General features: G+C 37.1%; 14 protein-coding genes across 14 annotated transcripts; 5 read left to right on the top strand and 9 right to left on the bottom strand. All coding sequences in view use genetic code 12, as the record gives it.

Annotated features, from left to right (window-relative positions):
- Positions 1–9: 9 nt before the first annotated feature.
- On the top strand, positions 10–594 carry PVL30_004837 (uncharacterized protein; the record flags this gene model as incomplete). The annotated part of the gene is made up of 1 exon (XM_001524934.2): positions 10–594. One exon carries the CDS (start codon positions 10–12, stop codon positions 592–594), a length of 585 nt encoding a protein of 194 aa, XP_001524984.2.
- Positions 595–789: 195 nt separating this feature from the next.
- Positions 790–3565, bottom strand: PVL30_004836 (uncharacterized protein; the record flags this gene model as incomplete). The annotated part of the gene is made up of 2 exons (XM_001524932.2): positions 790–3164; positions 3316–3565. 2 exons carry the CDS (start codon positions 3563–3565, stop codon positions 790–792), a joined length of 2625 nt encoding a protein of 874 aa, XP_001524982.2.
- A 587-nt stretch (positions 3566–4152) lies between these two features.
- On the top strand, positions 4153–4467 carry PVL30_004835 (uncharacterized protein; the record flags this gene model as incomplete). Its single annotated transcript, XM_061119622.1, has 1 exon — positions 4153–4467. The coding sequence occupies one exon, from the start codon at positions 4153–4155 to the stop codon at positions 4465–4467; it is 315 nt and encodes a 104-aa protein (XP_060975605.1).
- Positions 4468–4665: 198 nt separating this feature from the next.
- OST3 (oligosaccharyl transferase subunit ost3/OST6) lies at positions 4666–5700 on the bottom strand (the record flags this gene model as incomplete). Its single annotated transcript, XM_061119621.1, has 1 exon — positions 4666–5700. One exon carries the CDS (start codon positions 5698–5700, stop codon positions 4666–4668), a length of 1035 nt encoding a protein of 344 aa, XP_060975604.1.
- Positions 5701–6174: 474 nt separating this feature from the next.
- Positions 6175–7998, bottom strand: DUN1 (serine/threonine protein kinase; the record flags this gene model as incomplete). Its single annotated transcript, XM_001524931.2, has 2 exons — positions 6175–7485; positions 7942–7998. 2 exons carry the CDS (start codon positions 7996–7998, stop codon positions 6175–6177), a joined length of 1368 nt encoding a protein of 455 aa, XP_001524981.2.
- A 184-nt stretch (positions 7999–8182) lies between these two features.
- Positions 8183–10777, bottom strand: PVL30_004832 (uncharacterized protein; the record flags this gene model as incomplete). The annotated part of the gene is made up of 1 exon (XM_001524930.2): positions 8183–10777. One exon carries the CDS (start codon positions 10775–10777, stop codon positions 8183–8185), a length of 2595 nt encoding a protein of 864 aa, XP_001524980.2.
- A 507-nt stretch (positions 10778–11284) lies between these two features.
- CCT3 (T-complex protein 1 subunit gamma) lies at positions 11285–12868 on the top strand (the record flags this gene model as incomplete). The annotated part of the gene is made up of 1 exon (XM_001524929.2): positions 11285–12868. The coding sequence occupies one exon, from the start codon at positions 11285–11287 to the stop codon at positions 12866–12868; it is 1584 nt and encodes a 527-aa protein (XP_001524979.1).
- Positions 12869–13050: 182 nt separating this feature from the next.
- On the bottom strand, positions 13051–13776 carry CAB5 (Dephospho-CoA kinase cab5; the record flags this gene model as incomplete). Its single annotated transcript, XM_001524928.1, has 1 exon — positions 13051–13776. One exon carries the CDS (start codon positions 13774–13776, stop codon positions 13051–13053), a length of 726 nt encoding a protein of 241 aa, XP_001524978.1.
- Positions 13777–14121: 345 nt separating this feature from the next.
- Positions 14122–15255, top strand: PAN5 (2-dehydropantoate 2-reductase (Ketopantoate reductase) (KPA reductase) (KPR); the record flags this gene model as incomplete). Its single annotated transcript, XM_001524927.2, has 1 exon — positions 14122–15255. The coding sequence occupies one exon, from the start codon at positions 14122–14124 to the stop codon at positions 15253–15255; it is 1134 nt and encodes a 377-aa protein (XP_001524977.2).
- An 88-nt stretch (positions 15256–15343) lies between these two features.
- PVL30_004828 (uncharacterized protein) lies at positions 15344–16759 on the bottom strand (the record flags this gene model as incomplete). Its single annotated transcript, XM_001524926.2, has 1 exon — positions 15344–16759. The coding sequence occupies one exon, from the start codon at positions 16757–16759 to the stop codon at positions 15344–15346; it is 1416 nt and encodes a 471-aa protein (XP_001524976.2).
- Positions 16760–17158: 399 nt separating this feature from the next.
- Positions 17159–17680, bottom strand: CNB1 (Calcineurin subunit B; the record flags this gene model as incomplete). The annotated part of the gene is made up of 1 exon (XM_001524925.1): positions 17159–17680. One exon carries the CDS (start codon positions 17678–17680, stop codon positions 17159–17161), a length of 522 nt encoding a protein of 173 aa, XP_001524975.1.
- A 1061-nt stretch (positions 17681–18741) lies between these two features.
- On the bottom strand, positions 18742–19794 carry ADH1_2 (Alcohol dehydrogenase; the record flags this gene model as incomplete). The annotated part of the gene is made up of 1 exon (XM_001524924.1): positions 18742–19794. One exon carries the CDS (start codon positions 19792–19794, stop codon positions 18742–18744), a length of 1053 nt encoding a protein of 350 aa, XP_001524974.1.
- Positions 19795–23504: 3710 nt separating this feature from the next.
- Positions 23505–25919, top strand: RIM13 (cysteine protease; the record flags this gene model as incomplete). The annotated part of the gene is made up of 1 exon (XM_001524922.2): positions 23505–25919. The coding sequence occupies one exon, from the start codon at positions 23505–23507 to the stop codon at positions 25917–25919; it is 2415 nt and encodes an 804-aa protein (XP_001524972.2).
- Positions 25920–26186: 267 nt separating this feature from the next.
- ATG16 (autophagy protein 16, interacts with Atg12p-Atg5p) lies at positions 26187–26810 on the bottom strand (the record flags this gene model as incomplete). Its single annotated transcript, XM_001524921.1, has 1 exon — positions 26187–26810. The coding sequence occupies one exon, from the start codon at positions 26808–26810 to the stop codon at positions 26187–26189; it is 624 nt and encodes a 207-aa protein (XP_001524971.2).
- Between the last annotated feature and the right edge of the window lie 147 nt (positions 26811–26957).

Below are 26957 nucleotides of genomic sequence, written 5' to 3'. Positions count from 1 at the left end.
AAACTTATAATGCAGATACTTCAAGAACGAGACTCCTTTCTCTCCAACTTTGAAGTTGAACAACACCTCAAAAACATCAAACGCAAATACAACTGGTCTTTTCCCGGTGACGAAACGGAACAAGATACAGAACTGCAAGCACAGCAAAACCACCAAACTGATGCTGCCAGTAGAAATGGGACAAATAACAAGAGAAACGTGAAACAGAAACCTAGATTCACCGAATGCGGTATTGATCTCGAAATCATCACCAGGGATGTATTATTGATGATGAAAAACAATAGCAGCAACATCAACAATGCAAGTGCCACACCAGACAATGCAATGACAAACACTAAATTCAAAGAACTAATGCAATTCTTGAACAAGTATGAATTGATGAAAGTTGAGAAATTGCAAATCATGAACTACTTACCCAGAGAATTGGTAATATTGACCACATTGGTAGAGGAGTGCGAAGAGAGATTTGGCGAAGAAGGATGCGAAGAGATCATAGCAAAAATAAGACAACTATTCCCAGTTGAAGAAGAAGAGGAGGAGGAGGAAGAAGAAGAGGAGGAAGGTGTACAAGAAGATGCTGAAATGGAAGAGTAAGTTGAACAAAGAGTAGGTGATTACCTATACCTGGGTCATCTAAATCTATATTTTATCCCCCCCCCCCCCCCCACAGTTTCACATCTTACAAATTTCAGTTCTTGTTACAAATAAAAGTTGGAATTCTAAATCTAACTTTAAATCTATATACTATTATTTACCTTGCCACAATGCTACTGCTACTAGTACTCCTACTCATAGGAATGAGTTCATGACACCGTTGGATGCTCCTCCCAAGTCTTGTTCCCCATCATCAGCTGTCTGCTCTTTGGAATCAGAGCTTTTCACTCCCGTTTCCATACTCTTCAGCAGACCTTCACCTTTACCTTTATTCTTTGCTCCTTCCTCAGTACCATCATCTCGAGTCGACGCCGACGTCGACGTCAAAACTGCAGGTAACGAAATTTGTCCAAGTAAAGGAAACAAGGAAGGATTGAAATTCATATTGTATAATTGATTACCAAAATCACCAACACGATCAGTGACTTCACCAATCAAACCTGTAACACCCAAAGCAAACACGCTTTCGGCATTATCCTTGGAATTAATCCACAATTGCTCTTCTGAGTTTGTACTCTCATCAATCTTTTCGTTTTCTTTTGTAATGATATCCCTAGAGATAAGCTTTGTTAAGCCAAGATCCTCATCTAACGAGTCAAGACTATTTATGGCAGATATGCTCTTTTCATCGGCAACTTCCCCTTTTTCATCTTCAATTTCCTCTTTTCTTGCCTCTTTGCCAAAATGCGCCTCAACGAGATGCTGGATTACTGGCCAGCCATAGGCATTAGCGAATCTCCTGCGCACAATAATATTATTATGCGCATCAGGCTTTAATTTAACAACAACTTTCCTCCACCCCATATTCTTGTGATATTCTCGAGCAATCTCCTCCTCTGTGGCTTCAATATTGTTAAGATCCATTTTCTCAATAATCTTGCGCCTTATGGACGATGACGATGATGATGATGATGACGTTGACATTGGCATTGAATTTGAAGTTGACGTTGACATTGACATTGACGTTGACGCACCACCTTCTTTGCCTCTTGCATCTGTTTGGCCTGGACTACGCCTCTTGGGCAAGTCTTGCTCATAGTACACTTTGTCGTGGATTATCACATTATCTCGTGAGGTTGGATCAACAATGTACTTGATCGACGGCATTGGTGGCAAGATCAATGCAGCAGCACTGTCCAAAAATGTAGCATTGGGGATTGCCTTGAAATCTGTCTTTTCTGCACGCTCATTGTCTTTATCATCACCATGATCTTCATCTTGATTTTTACCTTCACTTTGCTTATTTCCTCCCACTTGTGTTTGAAAATTCTTGTACGGCAGCAGACTTTCACTATTCTGCTTTTGAGGCATGAAAAATGATAAAAAAGTTTGTATCGGCAGAAATCCATTATTCTCCTGCGCAGATCGCGGAACTTTTTCAGTTTTATCCATAGATACTACACCTCCTTCTTTACCCTTGTTGGTATGATCAATCTTGGCATAGTCTTTATCATCGCCATTATTGCTATCAACGTTATTGATCAATGCTGAAATACCTTTATAGTCAAGATATAACAATGTAGATGTCCTCAATGGAGTTATTCCATCGTTGATTGCGTTAGCATAAAGCGTACGTCTTTTAAATTGTTTTAATGTCTTATGGGTTAAACCAGTTGGCAAGAGCAACAATAACGGTTTTGAATTGTTTTCAAGCACTTTCAAACCCAACTCTTGCCCTGTTTTACCAACAAAACCTGCACTCAACACCATTTGCACATAAAGTGGATTTTCGTTAGCTACCCCTAATAACGGCGACGCAATGGCTACAAAATTGATAGGTTTGATCTTTTCAAAAAACCAGGGGAAGTTCAGACGAAGGTACGCAATAGCAAATGTTTGAACGCAGCCTCCTAATGAATGGCCCACAAACGAGATTTTCGTAACTTGCCCATTATTAAGGGACTCGTCTTGTGTGACTAAGCGTACAATATACTCAGCAACCCTGCTTCCCAAATATTTGATACCCCGCTCAGTCTTGCCAATATTTCCAAAAAATGCCTTAACAACAACCTCTTCTTCAACGTATTCTCCATGCGAATTTGTAATTGCATCAATTTGTTCTTTTAAGTATAGCATATCTGCACTTGCATTTGAATGCAAGCCATGCGTCAAAATCACAAGATGTTTAGGTCGATTCGGCAGTGGTACAGGCAAGTTCCACAAGTCCTTAGTATCCCACTCAGTGACTTGAAGTAAGGGATGGAATGTACCAATCTTATCGGCATTAACGATTTGGTCTCTATTCACAGTTGCATCATGCAAGACCTGTTTCGACGTGCCAATGGTGATTTCAAAGTTTATAGTGATTGTGTTGTTGAAAATGATTTGGGAAACAACATCAACAATCCAAGAGTAACTCTTTTTCAACGTGTGGCATTGTAATTGGATATAGAAAGACTGACCAGCCATCAACTGTGGCTCAAATACAGGCTGATCAGCCGTGACGAAATACTTGACATTGGGGTCATAGTCCAGCAGTCGACAATCAACGTATAGAATATATGGTCCAGCTATATCAATCAGAAAAAAAAATTTTACTTGTTAGTCCTTGCTACTATAAGTTTCTGGCTCTGTCTTTTTCCCATTTTTTTCAAAAGAATTTGAAAAATTCAAAAAAACAAAAAACAAACAAAAACAATAAGAATTGCGTCTATAACATACCAAGATAGATTGCCCGTTTCGACACCGGTTCAGTATTCTTGATCTTTACCCATAATGTGGGAGGCATCACTATTTCATCGCCTTCAGCATGTGGTGAAAAGTCAATCTTGAACCGTTCTATTTGCCCAGCCTTGACTGATTTGAGTTGTCTATATAGAATTTTGTGTGTCATGCCATCCAACTGTTCCTGTGTCATGGCAAGCGGGATATTGATGAGTGGGTTTTGCTTCAAAGAACCAGTGCTAGTCATAGTGCCCAAACTTAACCTATTTATATACACATAGATATAAATATATATATATATATATATATATAGATAGATATATAGATTTATGTAAATAGATAATATGATATAGCTGGATGCTGCTCTATTGTTAAAGAAGAGATGTTGGGTTGTGGGAACTCTACATTTCGATTGCATATATAAAAAGTTGGCTCTGAAGCATCTGGGGTTAAAAAAAAATTGTCTAAATCACATGCCTCAAGAGCTGTCATTGATGTTGCTTTTCTTTTCCTTTTATTTTTATTTTTTTATTATTTTTATTTCATTTCATTTCGTGTGCGCGTTAGCAAAAGGAGTAAATCTTAAACTGATACCAAATTTGAAACACTGAATGAATCGGTTACCCAGACTTGGTTACTGTCAGATATATATTTATATATACATATATATATATGAATATATATGATTATACTACTCGTGTGCTTATATAATTGCAGATACTATTCTCGTTTTCACATTGCAGATACTATTGTTGTTCTTACTACCTTAACTGTTTGATCTGGAACAAACCTATCATTAAGGCCAAACTACTTTAGATACTAACGAGTACACTCATGGGAAAATCTACAAATGATTCAATCAACGACTTGCACCCTGTTGAATTGGCAGCACATTCGCTTTTGAGTGGCCCATTAGATAGCCTAAATGATAACTTCGAACTGTTGAGCCAGTCTCAAGTTATACTTTTGACGAGGTTGAAAATCATTGAAGATCGATTAAACAATTTCAAAGAGCTAGTCGATGCAAATATCATTGATGAAAAACAATTTCTACAGCAAACAAGTAAAGTGAAAGAGCTATCAAAAAGGTTGTCTCATATATTAAGACAACTAGACAAGATTGATTCGAGGCTCGACAAACTCAAGTAAAAAATCAAGTATTCGAACTTGTGTTTTTTAATTTTACTTTTGCTTTTGCCTTAGCTTGTTTTAATTTTTTTTTTTTAATTTTTTTTTTCAATCCATCTAGCAGTTCTATCTCTATAAGCTATACTGTTTCTTTTCTGTCTTTTTTGCCTTTTCCTTTCTTTTCCTTTCTTTTCAATTTCAATTTTTTTTTTTTTTTGATTAAAAGAACTTGATAAATCTATATGGGAATCCTCCTGCTTTTAATCCAAATATCGACAAAAGAAAACTAAACAATGCAAATATTAGCGCACTAACAATAACCACCAATACCAAGTTAACTGAAGGGGTCTTTATTTCGGGTGCTCTTTTGATCAAAACAATGACAAGGATACTCAAAAGTCCATAAACAAATGACATGATCTGAGTCTCGACTCCTAATTGTGTTTGTTGTCCAGGCATAAAGTACTCTGTCCTGCCATCGGGGTGTTCAATGACATATGGTGTCAGTCTGATCTTGTTGAACATGAACCCAGTGGTGAATAATAGCACAGCCACTAAGGAAAACACAACCCATGCAATCTTTGATAACAACACATTTCCAATCTGTTTGCGGAATCTCTTGGCCAAGAGTGTACCGGTAAAACCAACAAAGATATTGAGAAACAATTTGGTCCTGTTGATAGGTATATAGACATTGAATTTGTGACCAGTCAACTCCTGCAACCAACTCATCATAAGACTCTTTTGATCACCTTGGAAAAACTGATATTCTTGTCTTTCTTTAAGGAAATTGTTTGGACCAAGGGCCTCTGTAGGCTTGAAATAAAAGATTTTGGGGATATTGTTTAACTGAAATAACGAGAAAAGTTTTCTTGATTCAACAAACTCTGACTTGAAAAAGTAAACGTTTTTCAAGGGTGCTTTGGCCAATCCTTCTTCATCGTTCTGATTTTCCTCCTCCTCTGCTTCAATAATACCATTGGGATGGTCCTGGAACCACGACTGCGCAACAAGCTCATACTCTGGAGCAATGTCTTTACACAATACACAATTAATCTGAGGAGCTTCTGAAGTAAAGAATGCTATAATGTGGTAGTCTCTTTTCCCGTTAAGGATATTTTCAAAGTTTTCATCGTTCAATGGAAGGATTTTTCTCTTTGATGATTTCACTGTACGTAAGAGTTGTTCATTGGTGAGACCGCAATGAGCAATGCTGCATAAAAATGCAAATAAAAGTGCAACAAAGACCTTCATTTTATAGAAATCCAATTAATAAAAGGAAATAGTGATAGAGGCTGTGTTGGTAATTGTGTTTGGTGGTTGTGGAAAACTTGATAAAATAGTTTTGGTGCGTTGGACTTTAGTTAATTTCCGACATATGGTGACAACTTTAGTGTAATATGAAGTATTGTTGTTTAGTGTGCGCACGCGCGCACTTTTTCCAAACAATTGGTCGCAATAAACGACTTTATACAATTTCTCTTGCTTTCTGTTCTATCCTTCGACCTCCCCCCTCCCCCTCCCCTGGCTCAACCCCTCTCACCTTCCCATATGCACTCTACACTTGCATCAGTCGAATTAATCAATTTACATTGGTTTTACAATCAAGAGCTTTAGGCTGAGATCTGCTTCATTAATGGCGTGTGCCACTTATATTCATTAGTCCCTCAATTTATTTTTAATACTATTAATATAACTACTACTACTATAATTTCACACATATACTCTTCATTCTAGTTCGGTAAACCACTCATGACCCAATGTTTCATCAATGTTAAACCTCTCTTCCGGATCAACACGTAGTAAATTGGTGATCAAGTCCAAGACTGTATCGCTAATGTCATCAAAAAAGGGCGAGTAAAAAGCATACTTCCCCTCGAGTATCTGCTCCTTCATGTTTGGAGGTGCAAGCTCGTCACTAAAAGGAGGAAACCCACTTAAGCAAACGTATAGTAATACACCACTGGACCAAAGATCAACTTTTGTTGAGTAACTTCGTTTCAGCTCTAATCTCAAGATCTCCGGCGCCACATATGCCGGTGTTCCACATAAAGTATTTGTAAATTTCAACTCACCAATGAACTTTGCTAACCCAAAATCAGCGATTTTAACAACAACATCAAGTTCATTTTCATCCCAGGGCCCCAATTGCTCTTGGTCTGGGTTTGTACGCAGTACAACGTCAAGTAAGATATTTTCGGGCTTGATATCGCGATGAATAATATTCTGGTCATGTAGATATTTTAATCCTGATAGTAGTTGTTTAAAAATTGCTCTGGTCTCGTTGACACCCAACTTGGTCTTGTTGATTATTCGTTGAAACAACTCTCCACTATTCATCTTCTCCAACACCAAGTAAGTGTTTACCGAACCACTCGAGTTTGGTTCTATATAATGGCCACGATATTGTACAATATTAGGATGATTGATCGACAAGAGCAAATCCATCTCTTGTTGCAATTTTTTATCCTGAGTTCCAGAACCAGATGAGGATTTGTTGGGGTGAAAGACTTTGACCGCTACTATTTCGCCCGTCCTTTTGGACTTGGCCTCCTTAACCACAGCATAATGACCGGAGCCCAACTGCTTACCAATGATGTACTCATCGAAAAAAGCTTGCTTCTTCACTTGAGAACCTTCAGGCAAATCGTCTCCCATATATCGAAATATATATGTTCCTCCCGTTTTTGCAAAGGCAATCTTATCACCTGTTTTCAAAATCACTTTCGAACCTTTCCCTAACTTCTCATCATTTATATAAAGTCCATTCGAGCTCAAGTCAACAATATTCAAGTACTCCATTTGGCTATCACTTTGCGGTAGTGTAATCAAGTTCATCTCACAATGTTTGGACGACACGTCTAATCCTTGGATTCGGACGTCACACGAGCTACTTCGACCAATGGTGACACGCAGCTTATGCGGAATACTCAATGTTGGATGGTTCCTTATACTATATATTTTAGCAATAATTTCGGGTACAATAGTTGCCTGTCGCTTTGCGGTATGACTCTCTGATGGCTCATTTTCAATTAATTTCTGTAGCAAAAAAAAAACACCAAGGGGGGAATACGTTAGTAAGATATCTTCGTGTAATCCAAGTGCTCATTGCATCGACATACCCTCTTTTTTACTAAACTCATTGGGGAGGAAAAGATGGTTCTTGTATCGGTGTTACTGTTTTCAAATGTTTTTTTAATTTTGATTCAAATTGATGAAGAGTGTTTATAATCTGATTCTTAATGTAAACAAAACCTTCAAAGAAAAATAAATAAATAAATAAAAAAATAAAAAAAATAAATAAATAAATAAAAAATAAATAAATAAGTAAATAAAAAAATATACTGAGAAATGAAAAAACAAAATGTTGGTATATTCTCGCCTTTTGTTATACACAAGGAGTTACTATCTTGTTATATATTAAAATTTAAACAACTTAATTCTCGGACATTATGATATTGTCATACGACTTACTAACCCTACTTCCACAAGTACATGAAAGATGAATAATTTTTCCAATCTGGTTGGCATATTGAAACTTTCATCGTTCATGCGGTAGCAATATATTACCAACAGATAGTAGATATAGGACACAATATCAAAGGAAGCAAATTGAGCTGAAGCACAAGATTAAGAACAAAAAAGAAAGAGAAAAAAATTATAGGAGAGTAATAATTTTACACATTGAATATATAGCTTATACTTTGACAGTAGAAGAGAAACATTTCATTTAGCTTTAGACTAATCTACTGAGCAAATCCTTGATCTCAGAGTCAGTTAATTGCTCCAAGTGGTGTGCATAATCATCCCGCAAGTGATTGTAAATTTTCAAATTCTTCACCTGCTTGGCTCTTTCAACATCAATTGAGTCTAAAAGGTCGATTGCCTGAACAACTTTGACATAGGACTTGTTTCCATCGCTTGATAGTGGAGGCAGCAGCAGCAGCAGCAGCAGCAGCAGTAGCTGCAATTGCAGTTGTTGCAAAAGTAGTACTTGATTACCTGACAAAACACCCTTAGGACCCCCACGACTTCCAGAACTTCCAGAACTTCCAGAACTTCCAGTACTTCCAGTATTTAAAGAACTGCTAACAATACTATTTCTCTTTGTATTGAGTTGAAGTGAAACTTGCAACGAACTTATAATATCCCCAAAATCTACCAACAATTGATCGACTCCTGCTCTCGTGAATTTGTTGTTTGTAAGAATGTATTCATACAATATATCGCACAACACTGTAACTGCACTATCAGACACTGCAAAGTAATCTACTTGTGAAACAGACCGTGAGATTATTTCAAGATATATTGGTAAAGCATTGATTAATGGCTTTAAATCGACTGAAGGTGCTCTTGAAAATTCCCCATTTTCATCGCTATTTAGTAGCGTTATTTCCCATTGACTAGAGTTGACATATTTTTTTAACAATCTTTTAATTTCAAACCTGAAAAACTCAATATAACTCTGCGTGATTTTCGTCAACAAAGCATCATATTGTTCAATCAAATTACCAAATATTCCTTCATTTTTTGTTGTTATTTTGGTCGAAATCGCATTGTTAGAATTTGACTGTAAGCTCAAAAACATCTTCCAGAGCTTGGTGAAATGTATTTCATGATTCCAATTTTCCATAGCATTGATTATGAATTTTGTAGAACAAAAAAGCTCTGTGAGTTTTGTAACTCCAGACTGTAAATGCTGATCTTGGGTTTTGCCCTCCTTTTTGTCAATCTCTTCATCCATAGCACCAGGTATGACTTTAAGTACACTCTTGAGTTTATACTTGTCAATATAATCTTTATACTGCAGTTTAAGTGACTCAAGATAAGAGTCCAAAAGCTTCAATTGAATCTTGGATACGTATTGGAGTTGAAACTTGACTATGGTCAATGTTTGAAAATGCGAGTTAAGGTTCCTAATCAATTTGAGCACACCATACGCAGAGTATGTTGGTTTCAACACATCTTTTGTAAGCTGATCCATGTGATTATTCTGATAATCAAAATCGATTTTAAATGCATCATTTGCATCTAGAATCTCTCTCTTGAATCTCTTTGACGCCAAGTCACGCTCAAAGTCGAGCCAGCGCTCTACTGTATGGTGTTTATCATCCAAGAGTATATCTCCAGTGAGACCGGCCCACCTAACTAATATCGGATTACGGTAATTGTTAATAAAAGGATTGTACTTGTACTTGTTTCGCAATCTTTGATCAAACGACGAGCTTTCAAAGATTAGATGAGAAAGGAGCCTTCCAAATTTTTCTGATGCTTTGGTAATTGCCGTGTTATTATTATTATTATTGCTACCGTTGTTGTTGCTGTTGCTGCTGCTGCTGTTGCCGTTGTTGTTACTACTGTTGGTGCTTATGCTTTTGTCAATGACGCCTACCATTTTCACAAGCTTTTTTCTCATTGGTTGTAGCAATGCGGTTATCACCTCATATGTGCCGATACGTCCTAGTGACTTAAATACATCATCAACAATGAGTCGAAGCAATGGTAGGTTGTCGTCAAGAAAGTTCTCAATATATGCAAATGCCCACTCCGGTTTGGACAACTTGTTAGTGTCCTTATTTGGAGTGTCAAAGTGATAGTTGAATCTTGTAATAAATGGTTCAAGCAATATATCCAACGCCCACCAGCTTGCAGGGTAAATTGGAGCATCTTTCACAGACTGTAACTGTATCAACTGGTCAAAGCTTTGACTCAACGATGTCAAGTTTTTACTTGAGATATTCTCATCACTGAGCCATTTACTCTGTTGTTGGTAAGATCGCAATTGAGTAGCAAATTGCCGTTTTTGTTCAACAATTATGTCGTCTAGCTGTTTGGTAAGTTCAGATTGTTGCAACTGCTCAACATCTGTTGCTAACCTGATTAAATCATCTATAGAAAGACCTGGTGTTCTTAATAGATCTTCTACATTTTTGCATTTGACCAAGAATTCCATTGTTTCTTTTGTTTCAATTTTGGTCTCCAATTGACCCTTTAATTCAACCAATATGGGCACAGGACCAAATTCTTCAATGAGATTATCAATTGCTTGTAAATTTTGGTTATCATTATTATTCGAGTTGTAGAAAGGTAATAAAGTATCTAAAATTTTGCTAGCAGCAGCAGCTACCTTGTTATTATCTACTTCAATTTTAGCTCCAGAATCGGTTTCATTTGCCAGTTTTCGTCTAGCATATGTATCTGGGTTTATGATCTCCTGTGTTGCGTCTTTAATCAACGATTGAGTGGAGATTAGATTCTCAATTCCTTCATCAATATCATTAAGATCATCAAGCGTGGCAAAGTGCAAATTAACATAATTCTTTTCCAGCATTGCTAGTATAAGAACTGTATAGAATTTGATAAAAAAAAGTTATTATTCCTTTCAAACTCCTGTTGAATTTTACTTCGGTTTCTTTTTCTTTTTCTTTTTCTCTTCCTTTTCGTTAGTTTTTCTTTGGTTGAATCTCTTGTTTAAATCGGTCAAATTACATAACCTCTCTTTTTTTCTTTTTGATTTTTTTAGTACAGTTAAACTTGTATTACTAGTAGAAAAGCAAAAAGAAAATGAGACAAAATAACCAAAAACAGCAGAAAAACGTTAGAGACTTTTTTTCGCCGCAAATGTCGCGGATTCCGCGAATTTTCAGATCGAAGAAAATGGAACAAAAAATTATCAGCATCGCTCGCCAAAACATACAAGTTCTCTCACCCCCTCCCTCTTGTAAAAAAAACAAGGTGTACTTCTTTTTCTACAACCACTACAAGCTTAAGAGAAACTCCACCAAATTACTTTTTGCCCGTATCTCATCTAGCTTGACCTACATCAGAACAATACACCATGCAAGCACCAGTAGTGTATTTAAACACTTCAACACAAAGGCAAACAGGACGCCAAGCACAAGTTGCAAACATAACAGCTGCAAAGGCAGTTGCAGACATCATCAGAACATGTCTAGGTCCTAAGGCAATGCTCAAGATGTTATTGGATCCCATGGGCGGAATTGTTTTGACCAATGATGGACATGCAATTTTGAGAGAGATTGATGTGTCTCACCCTGCAGCAAAGTCGATGATTGAGCTTTCCAGAACCCAAGATGAGGAAGTTGGAGATGGTACAACAACTGTGATTATTTTGGCAGGAGAAATCTTGGCTCAAACCTTTCCATACATTGAAAAGAATATTCACCCAGTTATCATTATCAAAGCGCTTAAACAAGCATTAAAGGATGCATTGGAAGTCATTCACGAAGTTTCTAGACCAGTTGACATTGACAATGACAAGGCCATGGTCAAATTGATTCAAGCTTCCATTGGTACTAAATACATCAATAAATGGTCAGAAAAAATGTGCAACTTGAGTTTGAAAGCAGTGAGGACCGTTATGATTCAAAATGGCAACCATAAAGAAATCGATGTCAAGCGATATGTCAGAATTGAGAAGATCCCAGGTGGAGAAGTTGCTGACTCTGAAGTTTTGGATGGTATCTTGTTGAACAAAGACGTTGTCCATCCAAAGATGAAGAGGTTAATTGAAAACCCTAGAGTCATCTTGTTGGATTGTCCACTTGAATATAAAAAGGGTGAATCGCAAACCAACATTGAAATTACAAAGGAAGATGATTGGAACAGGATATTGCAAATTGAGGAAGAGCAAGTTAAGGCATTATGCGACCAGCTTTTGGAATTTAAGCCCGATTTGGTCATTACTGAAAAGGGTGTTAGTGACTTGGCACAACATTACCTTTTAAAGGGCGGAGTCTCAGTTTTGCGAAGAGTTAAAAAGACCGATAACAATAGGATTGCAAGAGCCACAGGCGCCACAATCGTGAATCGTGTTGAGGATTTGAAAGAATCCGATGTGGGCACTAGATGTGGTGAATTTAAGGTTGAGTTGATAGGTGACGAATACTTTTCATACATCTACAAGTGTAAAAACCCACAAGCATGTACTATTATTTTGAGAGGTGCATCTAAGGATATACTCAATGAGATTGAAAGGAACTTGCATGATGCAATGGCTGTAACAAGAAATGTCATGTTTGAGCCTTCATTGAGTCCCGGTGGTGGTGCAACCGAGATGGCATGCAGTGTTAGATTATCAGAGAAAGCCAAGACCATTAAGGGAGTAGAACAGTATCCATATCAAGCTGTTGCTGATGCGTTTGAAGTTATACCAAGAACATTGATTCAAAACTGCGGAGGTAATCCAATTAAAGTATTATCACAATTGAGAGCAAAGCAAGCTTCAGGAGAATACACATTTGGTATTGATGGTGAAAACGGCAAGGTTGTTAATATGGAGGATTATGGAATTTGGGAGCCAGAAGTAATTAAACAGCAGTCAATCAAGACAGCTATCGAGAGTGCGGCATTGTTGTTGAGAGTAGATGATATTGTTAGCGGCGTACGTCAAACCAGTTAGATAGGAGACAGAAAAAAAAATCATGTTGTTTATAATAACTTTAATGGATTGTTGTTGATCTGTAATTTTCAATTGTTTGGAGCAAATCAAGAACTAAAGTAGAGTAAAGCAAAAAAAAAATAGAAAGAAAACAAACAAACAAACAAACAAACAAAAGAAGAAAAATCAAGAAACGAACCATGCTATTCGGTCTTTGGCTTTTTGCCTCTATAATTTTCCACCATTCTTCGTATAAAAAATGTGAAAGCGGCAGAAGCGATACCAAAAGGCGGAATCAAGTCAAGCAATGTCCATATTTTAGCTGGTTTGATTTTTTGCACCACATGTTCTAGCTCATCATGAAGATCTTCAACAGTTCCCGAGTTTTCGATAACAATATCACTTCTATAATTTCTTTCCAAGTTTGACATTTGACTTTTAATTCTTTTTTCAGCATCTTCTGCTGTCAACTCCGGGTTTCTCAAAAGTAAGCGCTTTGTTTGCAATTCCAATGGCGCAGAAACTGTAATCACAAGCCCACAAACTAAATACAATTGAGATTCAAACAAAAGTGGCACATCCAACACTACAATGCTTTTTAGATGTAAATATGCCCATAGAATCTGCTTTGCAATCTCCCATTTGACTGCGGGGTGGACTATTGAATTTAGTTTCTTTAGCTTGCTCTTGTCGTTGAAAACAGCTTGGCCCAATGCTGCTCTGTTGAGGCTTTTATCATTTGCGTCAACTAAATTTGGGACATCTTTAAAGTATTCAATGATTTTGTTGTAAGCCGGTTTACCGGGGTAAACCACTTCTCGTGCAATCAAATCGGCATCAACAACAGTCAATTTGTAGTTTGTTTGTAGCTCTTTTGAAACTGTAGACTTACCACACGCTATACCACCAGTGAGACCTACAATCAACATGATACTTTATCTATTTATATTTTGAGGTTCTATTTGATAACTTGTAATACTATTCTTGCTAGCTTATGTTGTTCAAGTTCTTTAAATTCTTTAAGTTATCGCTAGCGCTTAGTTTCAATTTTTACTTTTGGTAAATTGCGCGATATGACACCCAAGGGACACTTTCTTGTCTCGTAGTGGATGCAGGCGCGCGCAATTGATCTTTTTCATGTCTATAAACTGCACCAAATACAAAACTTTTTCCTATTCTCTTTTTTTTTTTTTTTTTTTTTTTTTTAACAGGATTATTTCGCTTAGTTCTTTTTCGTTTCTCCTCACAACCAACCAAATTTCCAATTCTCATTGATGTCTCCGGTACAAAGTCTTGGTGAGCCGCTTAAGGTATTTATCTTGGGTGCTGGGTCAGTGGGCTCTTTGATAGCCCATGACTTGAAACAGCATTTTCCCAAAACCGTAAGCCCAACATTTCTTTTACGTCCCTACCGATCCATACAAGATTACAACCAAATTACACTAAGACGACTATTTGACTCTTCATCTCAACCAAAACTGACCGTAGAATGTGATGCGGCAAACGAGTCTACATTAGCACCAGATAATGATTTTATAGAGAATCTCATCATCACGACAAAGACTTTCCAAACTGAAGCTGCTTTGAAGCCATATGTGCATCGACTAAATGCCTCATCAAATATCCTCATTTTACAAAACGGCATGGGAATGCCACGAAACTTGATCAATAAGTTTTGGAGCAGTAGCAATTCTGCTGATAGCAGACCCACCTTCTATCAAGCAATTACAACGCATGGTGTTTTTAAGGATGCTCAAGGGGTAGTAAATCATGCTTCAAATGGAATATTACAGATTAGTAGCGAGCAGAATCCAATTAAAGCAGCAGATAAGTCCGAACCAGATTTTCAACAAGTAGCCGAAGCAACACATGAAACAGTACGATTGCCATTGTTGATTCAACTATTACTTGAAACAGAAAGCTTGAATGCCAAATTTGTGCCCTATAATGAATTTCTCCTTTTACAGATGGAGAAATTGGTGGTGAATTGTTGTATCAATCCAACATCTGCCTTATTTGATGTTAATAATGGTTCTTTGTTATATGGCAATGAAATTACAAATATTTGGAAATCCATAATCACTGAGTGCGTGAGATTATTCTTTGCTGAGTTTCCAGTGTTGCAAGATATTTCTACGGCACGATCTTTTCTTGATGAAAAGAGATTACTCGATAGTGTTATTTCTGTGTGTCGATTGACTTCGGCGAATAGCTCTAGTATGAGAGAAGATGTGACTCATTTACGCCAGACTGAAATAGAGAATATGAATGGATATATTGCGTACCTTGGAAGGAAACATAATATACCTACATTTACAAATACAATGATTACCTCGATGATCAAGTCCAAGTTAAGTATTGATCGCGGAATTGACAAGGCCACAGCAGAATCTATACTAGATGTATAATCAATCACATAATATAGATGTTTTTGAGATGATTATAGACGCCCTTGTGGTGATTACAACATTGATAAGAATTATAATGGTAATAGTTTTATTTAAGGTCTTTGAGTATGCGACTGGCAAGTGCTAGCCTGTCCTTGTACAAAGACATTACAACATGCAATCGTAACCTTTGCACCTCATCTGCGCCTATTTTTACATTCTCTAAAACAAATTGGTGTTGTTCAGCTTCTTGCATAATTTTTGTCAAGATCTTACTCAACATGGTATTGGATTTTCGCAAATATACTGTGTTGTCCAATATACCATTAAGGAATGCGCGAAATCTTCGTGAATCATGCGGGTTTTGTTCTTGTAAAATAGCAAGTGCAACTTCTGTACGGAATGAGGGCCCGTCTTTATTCAAAGTGTAATTGTCATAAAAATCGTTTTCTTTCAAACAATCAATTTGATTTGCATTGAACATGGGAAGTAAGTATGATGAGATATCTAGATCATTCCATCGATTTTCCTCTTCAGGCAGCGTAACAACGAACCCGTATTCACATAGAAGAAATTCATTTGAGTGCGGACCATAACTTAGGTATAATTGGTCGCCTGGTTTGTATGCAGTAGTTGTGGTGATTTGAAAGCCTTTGGCATCTATTTTTAATGTGCAATGATCATCACAAGAATGATTGATAAAATCAATGTACGGTGCCATTGTGAAGTTATCCAGTGTGTCGTGACTTGTAGGAAGGTCCATGTAGAGACAACGCGAGTTTATACAAAGCCAGGAAAGAAGCACATCATCTCGTGGCAAGATAGTGGAAACATCCGAGATATTTTTCGCTAAAAGTAATTGCGTGATCACTTTGTAATCATGGTTGAATCGTTGCTCGACTTTTTCGTTTAGTGCATAAGCCGTTGCAGGTAATTGTTGTTTTAATTGTATTTGATTATCATCAGCATTAAAATTATTACCATTTTCATTTTCGTGAACTGCACCATTTTCTGAAGTACTATTACTACCACCACAACCACCACCACCACCACCACCATAGGTAATTGGCATCAATTGGAAATCCTCCATTGTCGGAAGCATATCGATAAATGCTTTCCAGTATGAGTTTTCTCCGCGCTTTCTTTCCAAAGTCAAGTACATTGATAATAATTGAAAAGAGGATAGCCGAAGCAACTCTTCCTTTTTGAAACATTTGTAAATTTCAGTAAACTCATCTTCCTTAGTTTCAAATGGGACTGTAACGTGTCGATCAATTTCCATCTTGTTATGCTTGGCAATGTGGTTCAAGACAGTAGTGAAATTGAGTAAGAAGGGGTGACCAATATTGATTATCTTTTCGTGCGGTGAGATGCTAGCTGTTGCGTAAATACCTCTTCCTGAGCCCTTAACATCCTTCACGGTGATCTTCGGGGAGATATAGCATTGCAGTGGTAATTTTTGCTCATCCGTAGAGAGATTGATCCACTCTAAGAGACGACCAAGCTTTTCACTAAAGTTTTGCATACGAAATGAGTTGGTTTTGTATATTACTATAAATTGAAAAACAAAGTACATATTTTGAGACTATTTAATTTTTTTTTTTTAATTTTTGTATATATATATATATGTATATTTTTTCTTACTACTTTTCAGATATACGTGATATGGAAATGCGCTTACAAGAGCTTTTGGACCAAACACCCGAATAGCTTTGGTTTCGTTCGATATATGTCTTTACTCACTCTTACTTTTCTATTGTTTTCTCTCTCTCTCCTTCATATAATGATTTTGAGTATAGTTTGTATTTGAGGTTGGAATTTCTAGTAGTATTCAAAGTAGGACGCAGTATTGTTTTGTAGCACCAAACCAGAATACACAATTTCTTTTTTGTTTTTTTTTCGTCCATTCTCCATTTTAATTACTCTAGAACATATTCAAGGTTAATGTATTGGCAATAGAATTGCTATCCACTGCCTGTTTAAACTCTTCAAAGTTCAATTTCCCGTCCCCATCTTTATCTGCCTCCATCATTGTTTTGTCCACAATTTGCTGCAATTCTTCATCCTGCAAGTTTTTCCCCACCATCATCTTCATCACTATGAATAACTCTCCATTACCTATATATCCATCACGGTCGATATCGTAGATATTAAATGCGAACCGCAATTTCTCCAACGCTGAAGATTTACCACTAAATGCACTGAGTCCGGTGATGAATTCTTGGAAATCAATTTGGCCATCGCCGTCTTTGTCAAATACATCCATTAGCCTTGCAGCAAGCGGGTTTGAGGAAATACCAGGGATCGATAAAAACTCATTCTTGTCTATTTCACCTGACCCGTCCTTATCTAGCTTCATAAATCTTTTGCGCAATCGATCGATTTCTTCGATGCTGAAATTTGTATCCTCCTTAAAGTCATTGAGTATACTCGAAGAAGCGCCCATTATGGATATTATGAGGGAACAGAAGGAAGAAAAAAAAAAATAATGGACTATGAAAAATTAGAATGAACTGTTGAGTTTATATTCTTGTAAACCAGAGACAGAAAAGAAAAAAGATGATATAGTCGTTCCTTTAGATGTTTCCTTACTAGCCACTCTCACCCACTCCTCTCTTTCTCTCTCTCTCTCTCTCTCTCTCTCTCTCTTTTTTGCTGTACTGATAAAGTTCTTCTTTATAATGTCTAAAAAGTCGTGCGTCACCTGGCTTGTTTATCGCGCCTCACACTGAGTTAAGAGCCAAAGCAAAAGAAAAATAAAAATAAAAATAAAAAAAGGATAGTGTCACAGTGCGACACACATTGGACGCTCTGTGCCCTCGTTTCCGCTAAGTGAATATTTGGAGAATATTGCACGACATAGGAAACTTGAAACTTCAAACAAGATGAGTTTATATAAATAGGAACGAGAAGTGGTAAAATTAACTTATCACTATTATATAGAAATATCGGTAAAATATAGATTTTATACGGTCAACTACATTGAACACAAATCACTAGGTGAACGTGCAGAGTGTATACTCTCACGATTCTCCTTACTAGTGACTTTGTATGAGACAATTTACTCTCTTAACTTATGAGCATTGAGACCTTTATAGGTGCGATCATTGACAATTACACTTAGTTGGAATATAGCCTATCAAGTCACGAACTCAAACCGCTGGTATCGGTGAGCTACCAGCTCAAACCGATGCTCAGCAGTCGTACACTTGTTACTTGTGACAGTGCTATGCGACAGATAGAAAGAAAAAAAAGGACAGAAGGAAAAATTTGAACAAAAGGTCTAGACCAGTATTTAGTAAAGATCGGCCCGAGCTCGATTATAGTGTTCACATAGAAAATAGAGTTTTGAGAAAGAAAAAAAAAGTTTTCTACATCACGTGCACATAAACTTGTATTTTTCACATCGTATTATAATCGTCATCGTCATCGTCATCATCGTCATCGTCATCATCGTCATCTATATTGTAAAGATATCTTGTCATAAACTAAAGTCGTTATACGAGCTTACTTGGAGGTGTCAAGAACCATTCTACCCAAGATCTTACCTTCCTCCATCAACTTGAAAACTTCTGGCAACTCACTAAGACCCACAATCTTGATTGGACAGTCGACAAGGCCTCTAGCAAAGAAGTCCAATGCCTCGGTAGTGTCTCTTCTGTTACCGACATATGATGCTCTAATTTGGATGGACTTAACGACCGAGTCAAAGACACTGGCACTAACCTTTGCGCCTGCTGGCAAACCAACAAGAACACTGACACCCAATGGTCTAAGGTATTGCACAGATTGGTCAATAGCAGCTGGAGAAACGGAAACGTTAATTGCACCGTGTGGGCCACCATCGGTAGCGTCTTGAACAGCTTTAACGATATCCTTCTCCTTGGTGAAGTCAATAAAGGCCTCAGCACCCAACTTCTTGACAAATTCACCCTTGTCAGCACCACCATCAATACCAATGACTCTGTAACCCATTGCCTTGGCGTATTGGACAGCCAATGAACCCAAACCACCACCAGCACCAGAGATACAGACCCATTCACCAGCTTGCAAATCAGCAGTCTTCAAAGCCTTGTAAACGGTAACACCAGCACACAAGATTGGGGCAGCTTTGGCCAAGTCAGCAGACTTGGGGATCTTGGCGGCTTGGATAGCATCTGCAGTGGCATATTGTTGGAATGAACCATCGTGCAAGTATCCAGACAAGTCAGCCTTAGCACAGTTTGGCTCAGCACCCTTTTGACAGTATTCACAATTCATACATGAACCGTTAAGCCACTTGATACCAGCATAGTCACCAATTTCCCAGCCTGTAACATTAGAACCCATACCAACAACAACACCAGCACCTTCGTGACCACCAACCAATGGCAATTTAGTGTCCAATGGCCAGTCACCCTTCCAAGCGTGCAAGTCAGTGTGACAGACACCAGAGTACTTGACATTGATCAACAATTCATTTGGCTTTGGGGTTGGCACATCAATGTCCTTGTATTCCAATGGACCACCGTTGGTTTCAAAAACGACAGCCTTTTGAGTTTTTGGGATTGATGGAGACATGATTGGTTTGAATTCTTGTTTTTTTTTTCAAATGTGTATATTTAATAGATGAATGATTCGTAGAATGAAGCTTTATAAATTGGGGGGGGGGGGGGAAACAAATGTGTATTTATAAGTTTTCAGAAGTAGTAATGGTGTAGTTAAGAAGATTTTGTTTTCTTATTGTTGTGATGATAATGAAGAAGGATAAAAAAAATTGTAGATTCAGTGGAGATTTCCATGCCCTTTTATAATTGAGTCCTGAGGTGTCTTTTTTTTTTTTTACTTTTATAATAACTTTTAATTCAATGTAATGGATCGGAGAGGAGTGGAGCTGGAAGAAAAGGGGGAGGTGCTCAATGCATTAGTAGCAAGACGTGGGTGTAGTTTCAAAATTTGGCCATATGTAAATTGTGTTGGGAGGTATTTGTGGGTTAGTCCCCACTCTCCCTTGGAGTATAATGAAGCACGAAAATTACTTGTACACAAATATGAAGTACAAATATGAAGCACAAGTTCTTAACTCAAGTACTTGACACAAAAAGTATTGATTATGGGTGAGGTGAGATCCAAAACAATTCCGAACAAACACTGGCTTGGAGCAATCCGCATTTGGGAATGTTTATCTGCAAATGCACAATTGTTGTTGCGGGTGTAAACAAAAGAGAGTAGGCGTGGACAAAAAAAAAATATAGAAAAAGGAGAGGGAGGATGTGAGAGGGGGGGGGGCTCTCTCATGCGTTTCTTGTATTTGCGAGTTGGGCAATTCAATTAAGAATAATAGATTAGTGTTGAAATTGAAAAAAAAGAAAGAGCTGTGCAGGGCCAAGCGTGATCATGCAATGCTTAATCGGACATTACTTTTTATGGCCTAGCTATTTGAAGGAAGGAGAGCACATGTCGACATGAGCGTGGTGTAAGAGTTGAAGTGACAATAGAAAAGGGAGCATGAACATGAACATGATCATAAGAATAATATTGATGACGATGTGATGAAAAAACTAATTCTATTCTTTTTTTTTTCTTTTATTGTCCTTGTAATTGTTTTCTCTTTTCCGTTATAATACAAACAACAAACTCCGTGTCCTTTTCAACAATTGAGTGCCAATTGCTGAAAATGATGCCATTGATGGAATTTGAATATTTGTGGAGAGATGAATGGCACCGAATGGCAAGTGTAGGGCGGAATAGAAGATGACTGCTTTTGTGTAAGATCGCCGTTTGAGTGACAAGAGAAAGTCACTGAGTGAAATTTTATCGGATGTTTTTTCGTTTCTTTGGTTTTGGTTTTTTGTTCTTTACTGAAATACCCTTCACCCTTATCCGCGTCAATTGATACCAGCACACATAATACATACAAATTAAGGGGGAGGAAGAGTAGGAATGGTATACTCCGAACCATATCATAATTCTATTTGTTTTCCTTTATTTTTCCTCTACTTCTTTTTTTTTATTTTTTTCAATAAGGCAACAGAAGGAATTGAAAAATACGGTAAGCATAGCTCCGATCCAATACATTATCTTTTGGGAAAAACGAAAAAACTTTTGTAACTTGCAATATGTTCTACAGCTTCCAAATCTTGGCGGCCTCTTGGCCACTTTTACTAATTTTTTTTTACTTATCTCTCTACCTCTAGGTTTCTTTTTTTTTTTCCTTTATTTATTTTTAAGTACACATGTGATTAGAATCACATGACTTTGTTATCTATGCCTCAGTACTCAAATAAATAAATACATTAAAAGTAAAATAAAATTAATAGAGAACAAAAACAATGAAACTAACGATTTAACAATCTAACAATCTAACAAACGCAAAGTAACGAACAAAGAAAAAGGAGAGAGAGAGATTAAAGAACAAAAGTACAATAATAATTCCTGTCAAGAAGAAGAAGAACAAGGTTTAGCAAAGAAAGAAGGATCCGTTTAAATTTAGTTTTAGTTTTGGTTTTTATTTAATTAATTTATTTCATTTATTTCTCTTTTGAGATTGTCCTTGGCCCCCTATTATTACAACAAGCATTACTATTGTGGCCAATGGGCGAATTTCACATCCATCAAGAAATGTCTGTATTATAGTTGTAACGCTCTATTCTTTGGTATCAACATTGTTATTGTCAATATTGTTAACAATAGTTTTTCTGAGCTTTTACCTTTAATCTTTCTTTTTTGTCTTTTATTTTATTTTTCTCTCTTTTGTATTGGCTATTGTTCCACTGCCTCCCCACTTCTTTATTGTCCACCCCACAATCCGTGTTTTTTTTTGAACTCAACAAAAGTTCCCTCTCATTATTTGATTTATTTTATTTTTCCATATTTCTTATTTTCCCATTTGGAATTTCATTGAGAGAGATGTTGACAAATATCAAGATAGGCTTTAAAGATCAATCTTGCTTAAAGCTAGATTGCGTACGTAGTGTAGTCTTTCTGCCTTTTTTGCTTTTGTGTTGTTGTTGTTGTTGGGGGGGGGGGGGGAATTTTTTAGTAAGCTTGGGCTAAGATGGGTTTGGATTGATTTAGTTTAGTTTGAATCTGGGTTTGAGGTTGAGTTTCGGTTTGGGTTTCGGTAGAGAATAGCATAATAGAAAAGTGGATATGTACAAGGTCAAGTTTCGGCATCTTTGCTAATTTCGTCAAAATCTTTCCACTAAGTTTCTAAACAGCCTTTAGATAGACATTAGACACTCTCTATACTATTTGAACGCCCGCCTGCCCCCTCCCTTCTCCTCCCCACAAATCGGAAAAAAGGATGCTTAAAGCATGCCCAAAGGGGAATGTTCCACTTCCCTTCGCCCTTAACATCTTTTGCATTTCAAACTTAATTGCACTGGGGTGGGGAAGGGAAAGGTTCTTGTGGGGGTAATAGTGCTGTGTTTAGAGCACAAGTTATTAGAGAGCTGCTGATGCTGCTGCTGATGCTGCTAATGCTGTTGTCGGACTTCAACGAACAATAAGGAGTAGAGATAAGACAATAGACTACTTGTTGTAGAAGATTAGAAAATAGATGGATCTTGTAGAGTGGGGGGGGGGGGGGATAGAAGAAGCTAGTGGGGGAAGAGAGTTTATGAAATGAGCGTGTGTATTAAATTGTGTATTGTAAGTGAGTGATTATGTGGGGAAGAAGTAAATTGCGTTTGTGTCAAAGCCACCGAAATCTCATACACTAACTTCTTTGAATGTTTTAGGTATCTCTCGATTCAATCTTTCTTCATTATTTCAATTCAACTTTTCATGGCACTAGTTGTTGAAGACACACAATGATTAATTGCCACAAATCCGAAAAATTTGTTGGACGGTGATACTAATTTCTAAAATTCCATATAAAGACACTATTATTTTTTCTTCTTCCTTTCGAGCGAATAGATTGCTGCAGGATCCACCTTCCCCAACAGCATAGAATGAATACTCCGAACAACAGTTTTGCAAGATTAATTTTTCATTTTCATTTTCATTTTTATTTTTATTTTAATTTAATTTTTAATCTTTATTTTTAGTTAATTTTAAATGTCAGAGAAAAAAAAAACACAAATTTATATAGAGAAAGAGACAAAGATAGAAGCAGCAATAATAACAACGAAACTCAACTGCCTCCACTGGGCAGTGCCCTTACTTCACTCTCTTTTCCTTTTTTTTTTTTACACTTCCTTTTTTTATTTTCTTTTTTGCTAATTTGTCTCCAACTTTTGTTTTTCTATTCCCAAAAAATGAAATAATCTCCGTTGTCCCATTGATCCATGTCTCTACCGCAACTCCTTCTCCACATTGAGAAATGTCATGTCTATTTGGCGATTGACAATTTCGAACAAGCCAAAGCTGAAATCTTGCACAGCATCAAGCTTTTGAACTTGTGGAGTAAACACAATCTCGTACAAAATCCGCAAATTGAAAAGTATATCTCGAAATATTTGCTACATTTGTACGATAACGTGGTGTCGAAAAATCTGGCTCCACTAACTACATCTCAAAAGTTAACATGGCTTTCTTCAAAGCTAGCACACTCAAACGAAACCTGCTACCCAATCTTACAATTTGACTCAAGTTTAAATTCACTCAATGCTATATTTATCAACACTGATGACACTGAATATGAAGAGCTTCCCTTGGTACTACCACGCGGGATAGATGCTACATATGAACCAATCTCCAACGACTCGATTTGTAAAAATATCAATGATTTAACTGACAGTTGCTGGGAAACAGACCCAGCAAAGCTAGCCTTATTGTATCAGGACCTTTTGCAAAATTGCTCCTTTGTCTCATCCTTTTTATCGCTATCAGATCAAAATTACCCATTAGTGGAGATCATCACTCCACACTGTGCCTCTAAGAGATATGCCGTAGCTTTGCATTTTAATGGATCTCAACGAAAAGTATACATAAACAACAAATTACCAAAATTGACTTTCTCAAACAGAAATATTATTATAAAATCAATCGATGAAGAGAGTATTAGTAATAGTAAGAGTAAGAGTAGGAGCAGTAGTGATAGTGGTAATAGCGATGGTGTTAATAGTGATGGTGTTAATAGTGATCGTAGTACGAGCACAAAGAGTTTGTACTGGCCAGCTTTGATTGAAAAGGCATTCTTAAAAGTCATGGCCAAAGGATACGCAATCGATGGATCAAATATGGCAAATGACACATACATGCTAAGTGGATGGCTACCTGAAATCATCAAACTCAAACAAGGTTCATTACCTATTTTATTAAAGAAATTGTGGTCTTTGAAAAAACTCGGAAAATTGGTGTTGGGCGTAGGAACGGCGCAATTGAGTACCAAACTCAGTATGGAACTAAACTTGATAAGCGAACACGATTATCTGATAATTGGCTTTAACCTGGAGGAGGGAAACGAGTGTATCACATTAAAGAACTCCTGGCTTACCCCAGACATGAAAAATAGGTTCATCACAACAAGCGACTATTCTCAATTTAAATACTTGTACGTCAACTGGAAACCATATAGTCTGGGTGACCCAACGGTGGAAAATTTTATCTACTCTGAAAGAAAGATAAATCTAGCAGACCTCCCACAATTCCAGATAACTGCCATGGACGAGTGCCACATATTATTAGAAAGACATTTTTCTACACTGACAAAAGATAATCAGCCTTTGGAACAGCAACAGCAACAACAACAACAACAACAAGAGCAGCAGCAGCAGCAGCCTTGGACCAAAATCACTGTATACGATTCCGAGTATAAAGTTCTTGCACCAACGCAATGCCCTATAGTTCAAATACTAGAAACAAATAATCGGCTACAACTAATAAAATTGAAACCCGGAATATATACCATGGCAATTTGGTCAAATAAACTGGGCAACTTTAGTCTCTCATCATTTGCAAATACGCAAATCAGGAAACTGCAGAGCCAATACAATTTTACACACAAGATTCATGGTGCATGGAATTCAGACACTTGTGGTGGAAATTGGACATTATCTACATTCCTCAATAACCCACAGTATGAGATATACGCCAGCGAGCCTACACTGGCAACACTCTGTATATATACCGAGAGAGATGACGCGGTAAACATACACCTTGTTCACTCAGACAACTTTGCCGTGGGTAAAAGAATTTGTCAATTTCATTTGGAAAAATCACTAATTAATGAAAATTATAATCAGGCTTTCCAACTGTACTCAGTGCAATTGCAGCCAGGGTACTATAGACTAATAGTATCAACTTATCAACCTTGCACCAATGCATATTCTTTGATTTTAAACTCGCTGGCTGAACTATCCGTAATGAAGGTACCCGACTCCATGGCACTTTACTCAACATCAACTAAAGTTCCATGGAACAACAAAAATAGACTCAAGCTACCTATTACCGTAGATACGGCAAACACGGTGGCGACAATTAAACTCTCGCATCTGCAAACCGGAAACTTTCCACTGCGACATACAGATTATCGACCAGGGATGCGGTGCTCTATATTTAACGCGATAACGAAGCAGCCGCTACAAATCAATGAGGCGTTTGACAATGATACTTTCTATGGATTATATGTAGACCAAAAGTTTGCAAGCACGGGGCAATATATTCTTTTAATCGAGAGATTTGAAATTGGCACAGGGATATGCCATGTTGAAATAGGCAGTAACTTTAAATTGCAGATTGAACAAGCACAATTTGTATAATTGATCAAGTGTTTCAGTGTAAATTGTTTTACATGCTCGCATGCTAGTTCGTTTATTTGCTTCTTTGTTCGTACATATATATATATATATATATATATATATAGATAGATATGTATATCAGTATTGAAGGAAAAAAGTTGTACAGTTGAGGCTTTAGCTCATTTTTGTTTTATTTGACTTTATTCACATATGCACCTCTCTTCATATTTATTACTCTTCTTGTAATTTTCAGTTTGGTTTCCTGGCACCTTTCAAAAGGAGTTGGGTCTATTTCCCTTGCTGGTTACGTAGCACATTATTCTGCAATTGGCTCGTCAACAATTCGTCATTAACCAATTCAATGGTTTTATTCTTTTCTTTAATTTCCATCTCTAAATTCTCAATTTTTTGCTTCAACTTTAGCACCCCCTTTTCCAACCGACGTATCTTACCATCTCTGTCATTGATAGTCAGTTCAAGCTGTTCATTTTTCAAAGTAACAGAATTAAGGTTATCTATCAAATCCGAGTTTTCATTTGCTAATTGCTGATTCTGCGACATGGCTTTGACCAATCGAAGATCAATGTCATCAACCTGTTGTTTCTTAGATTTAACTGCAGACGAGGAAGGGACGACAAGTGACGGGGACGGTGTATTTGATGTTATTGCTCCATTTCCAGAAGATGACGAAGAAGAGGAGGAGGAAGAAGAAGAAGAAGAAGAAGAGGACGGATGATTAGCGGAAGAATGGGGAAGAGAACCAATAGTTGTGGATCTATCAAAGCTTTGCTTCAGGTTTTCCAATTGCTGAGCCAATTGTGTAAAGGCCCTAAAGTATTTCACATCCTTCTTTTCAGTATCATCTCTTTCCCTCAAACTTTGTAAAATCTCCAGTGGCCATGTTGAACTCATACGGTCATAAAAACAAATCGAATATAAACTAAAAGGGACTTTCTGAAGCAAGATATCCAATTGCAAATGTTTTAGTACATCTTGTGATAATTTAATAAGAAGCAAGAAAAAAAAAACGTTCTCTATTACTTACCTTTTTATTTATTT

The sequence above is a fragment of the Lodderomyces elongisporus genome, chromosome 6 (assembly GCF_030384665.1).
Source record: "Lodderomyces elongisporus chromosome 6, complete sequence".
Lineage (NCBI taxonomy): Eukaryota > Fungi > Ascomycota > Pichiomycetes > Serinales > Debaryomycetaceae > Lodderomyces > Lodderomyces elongisporus.
This window is presented reverse-complemented; position numbering and strand designations above follow the sequence as displayed.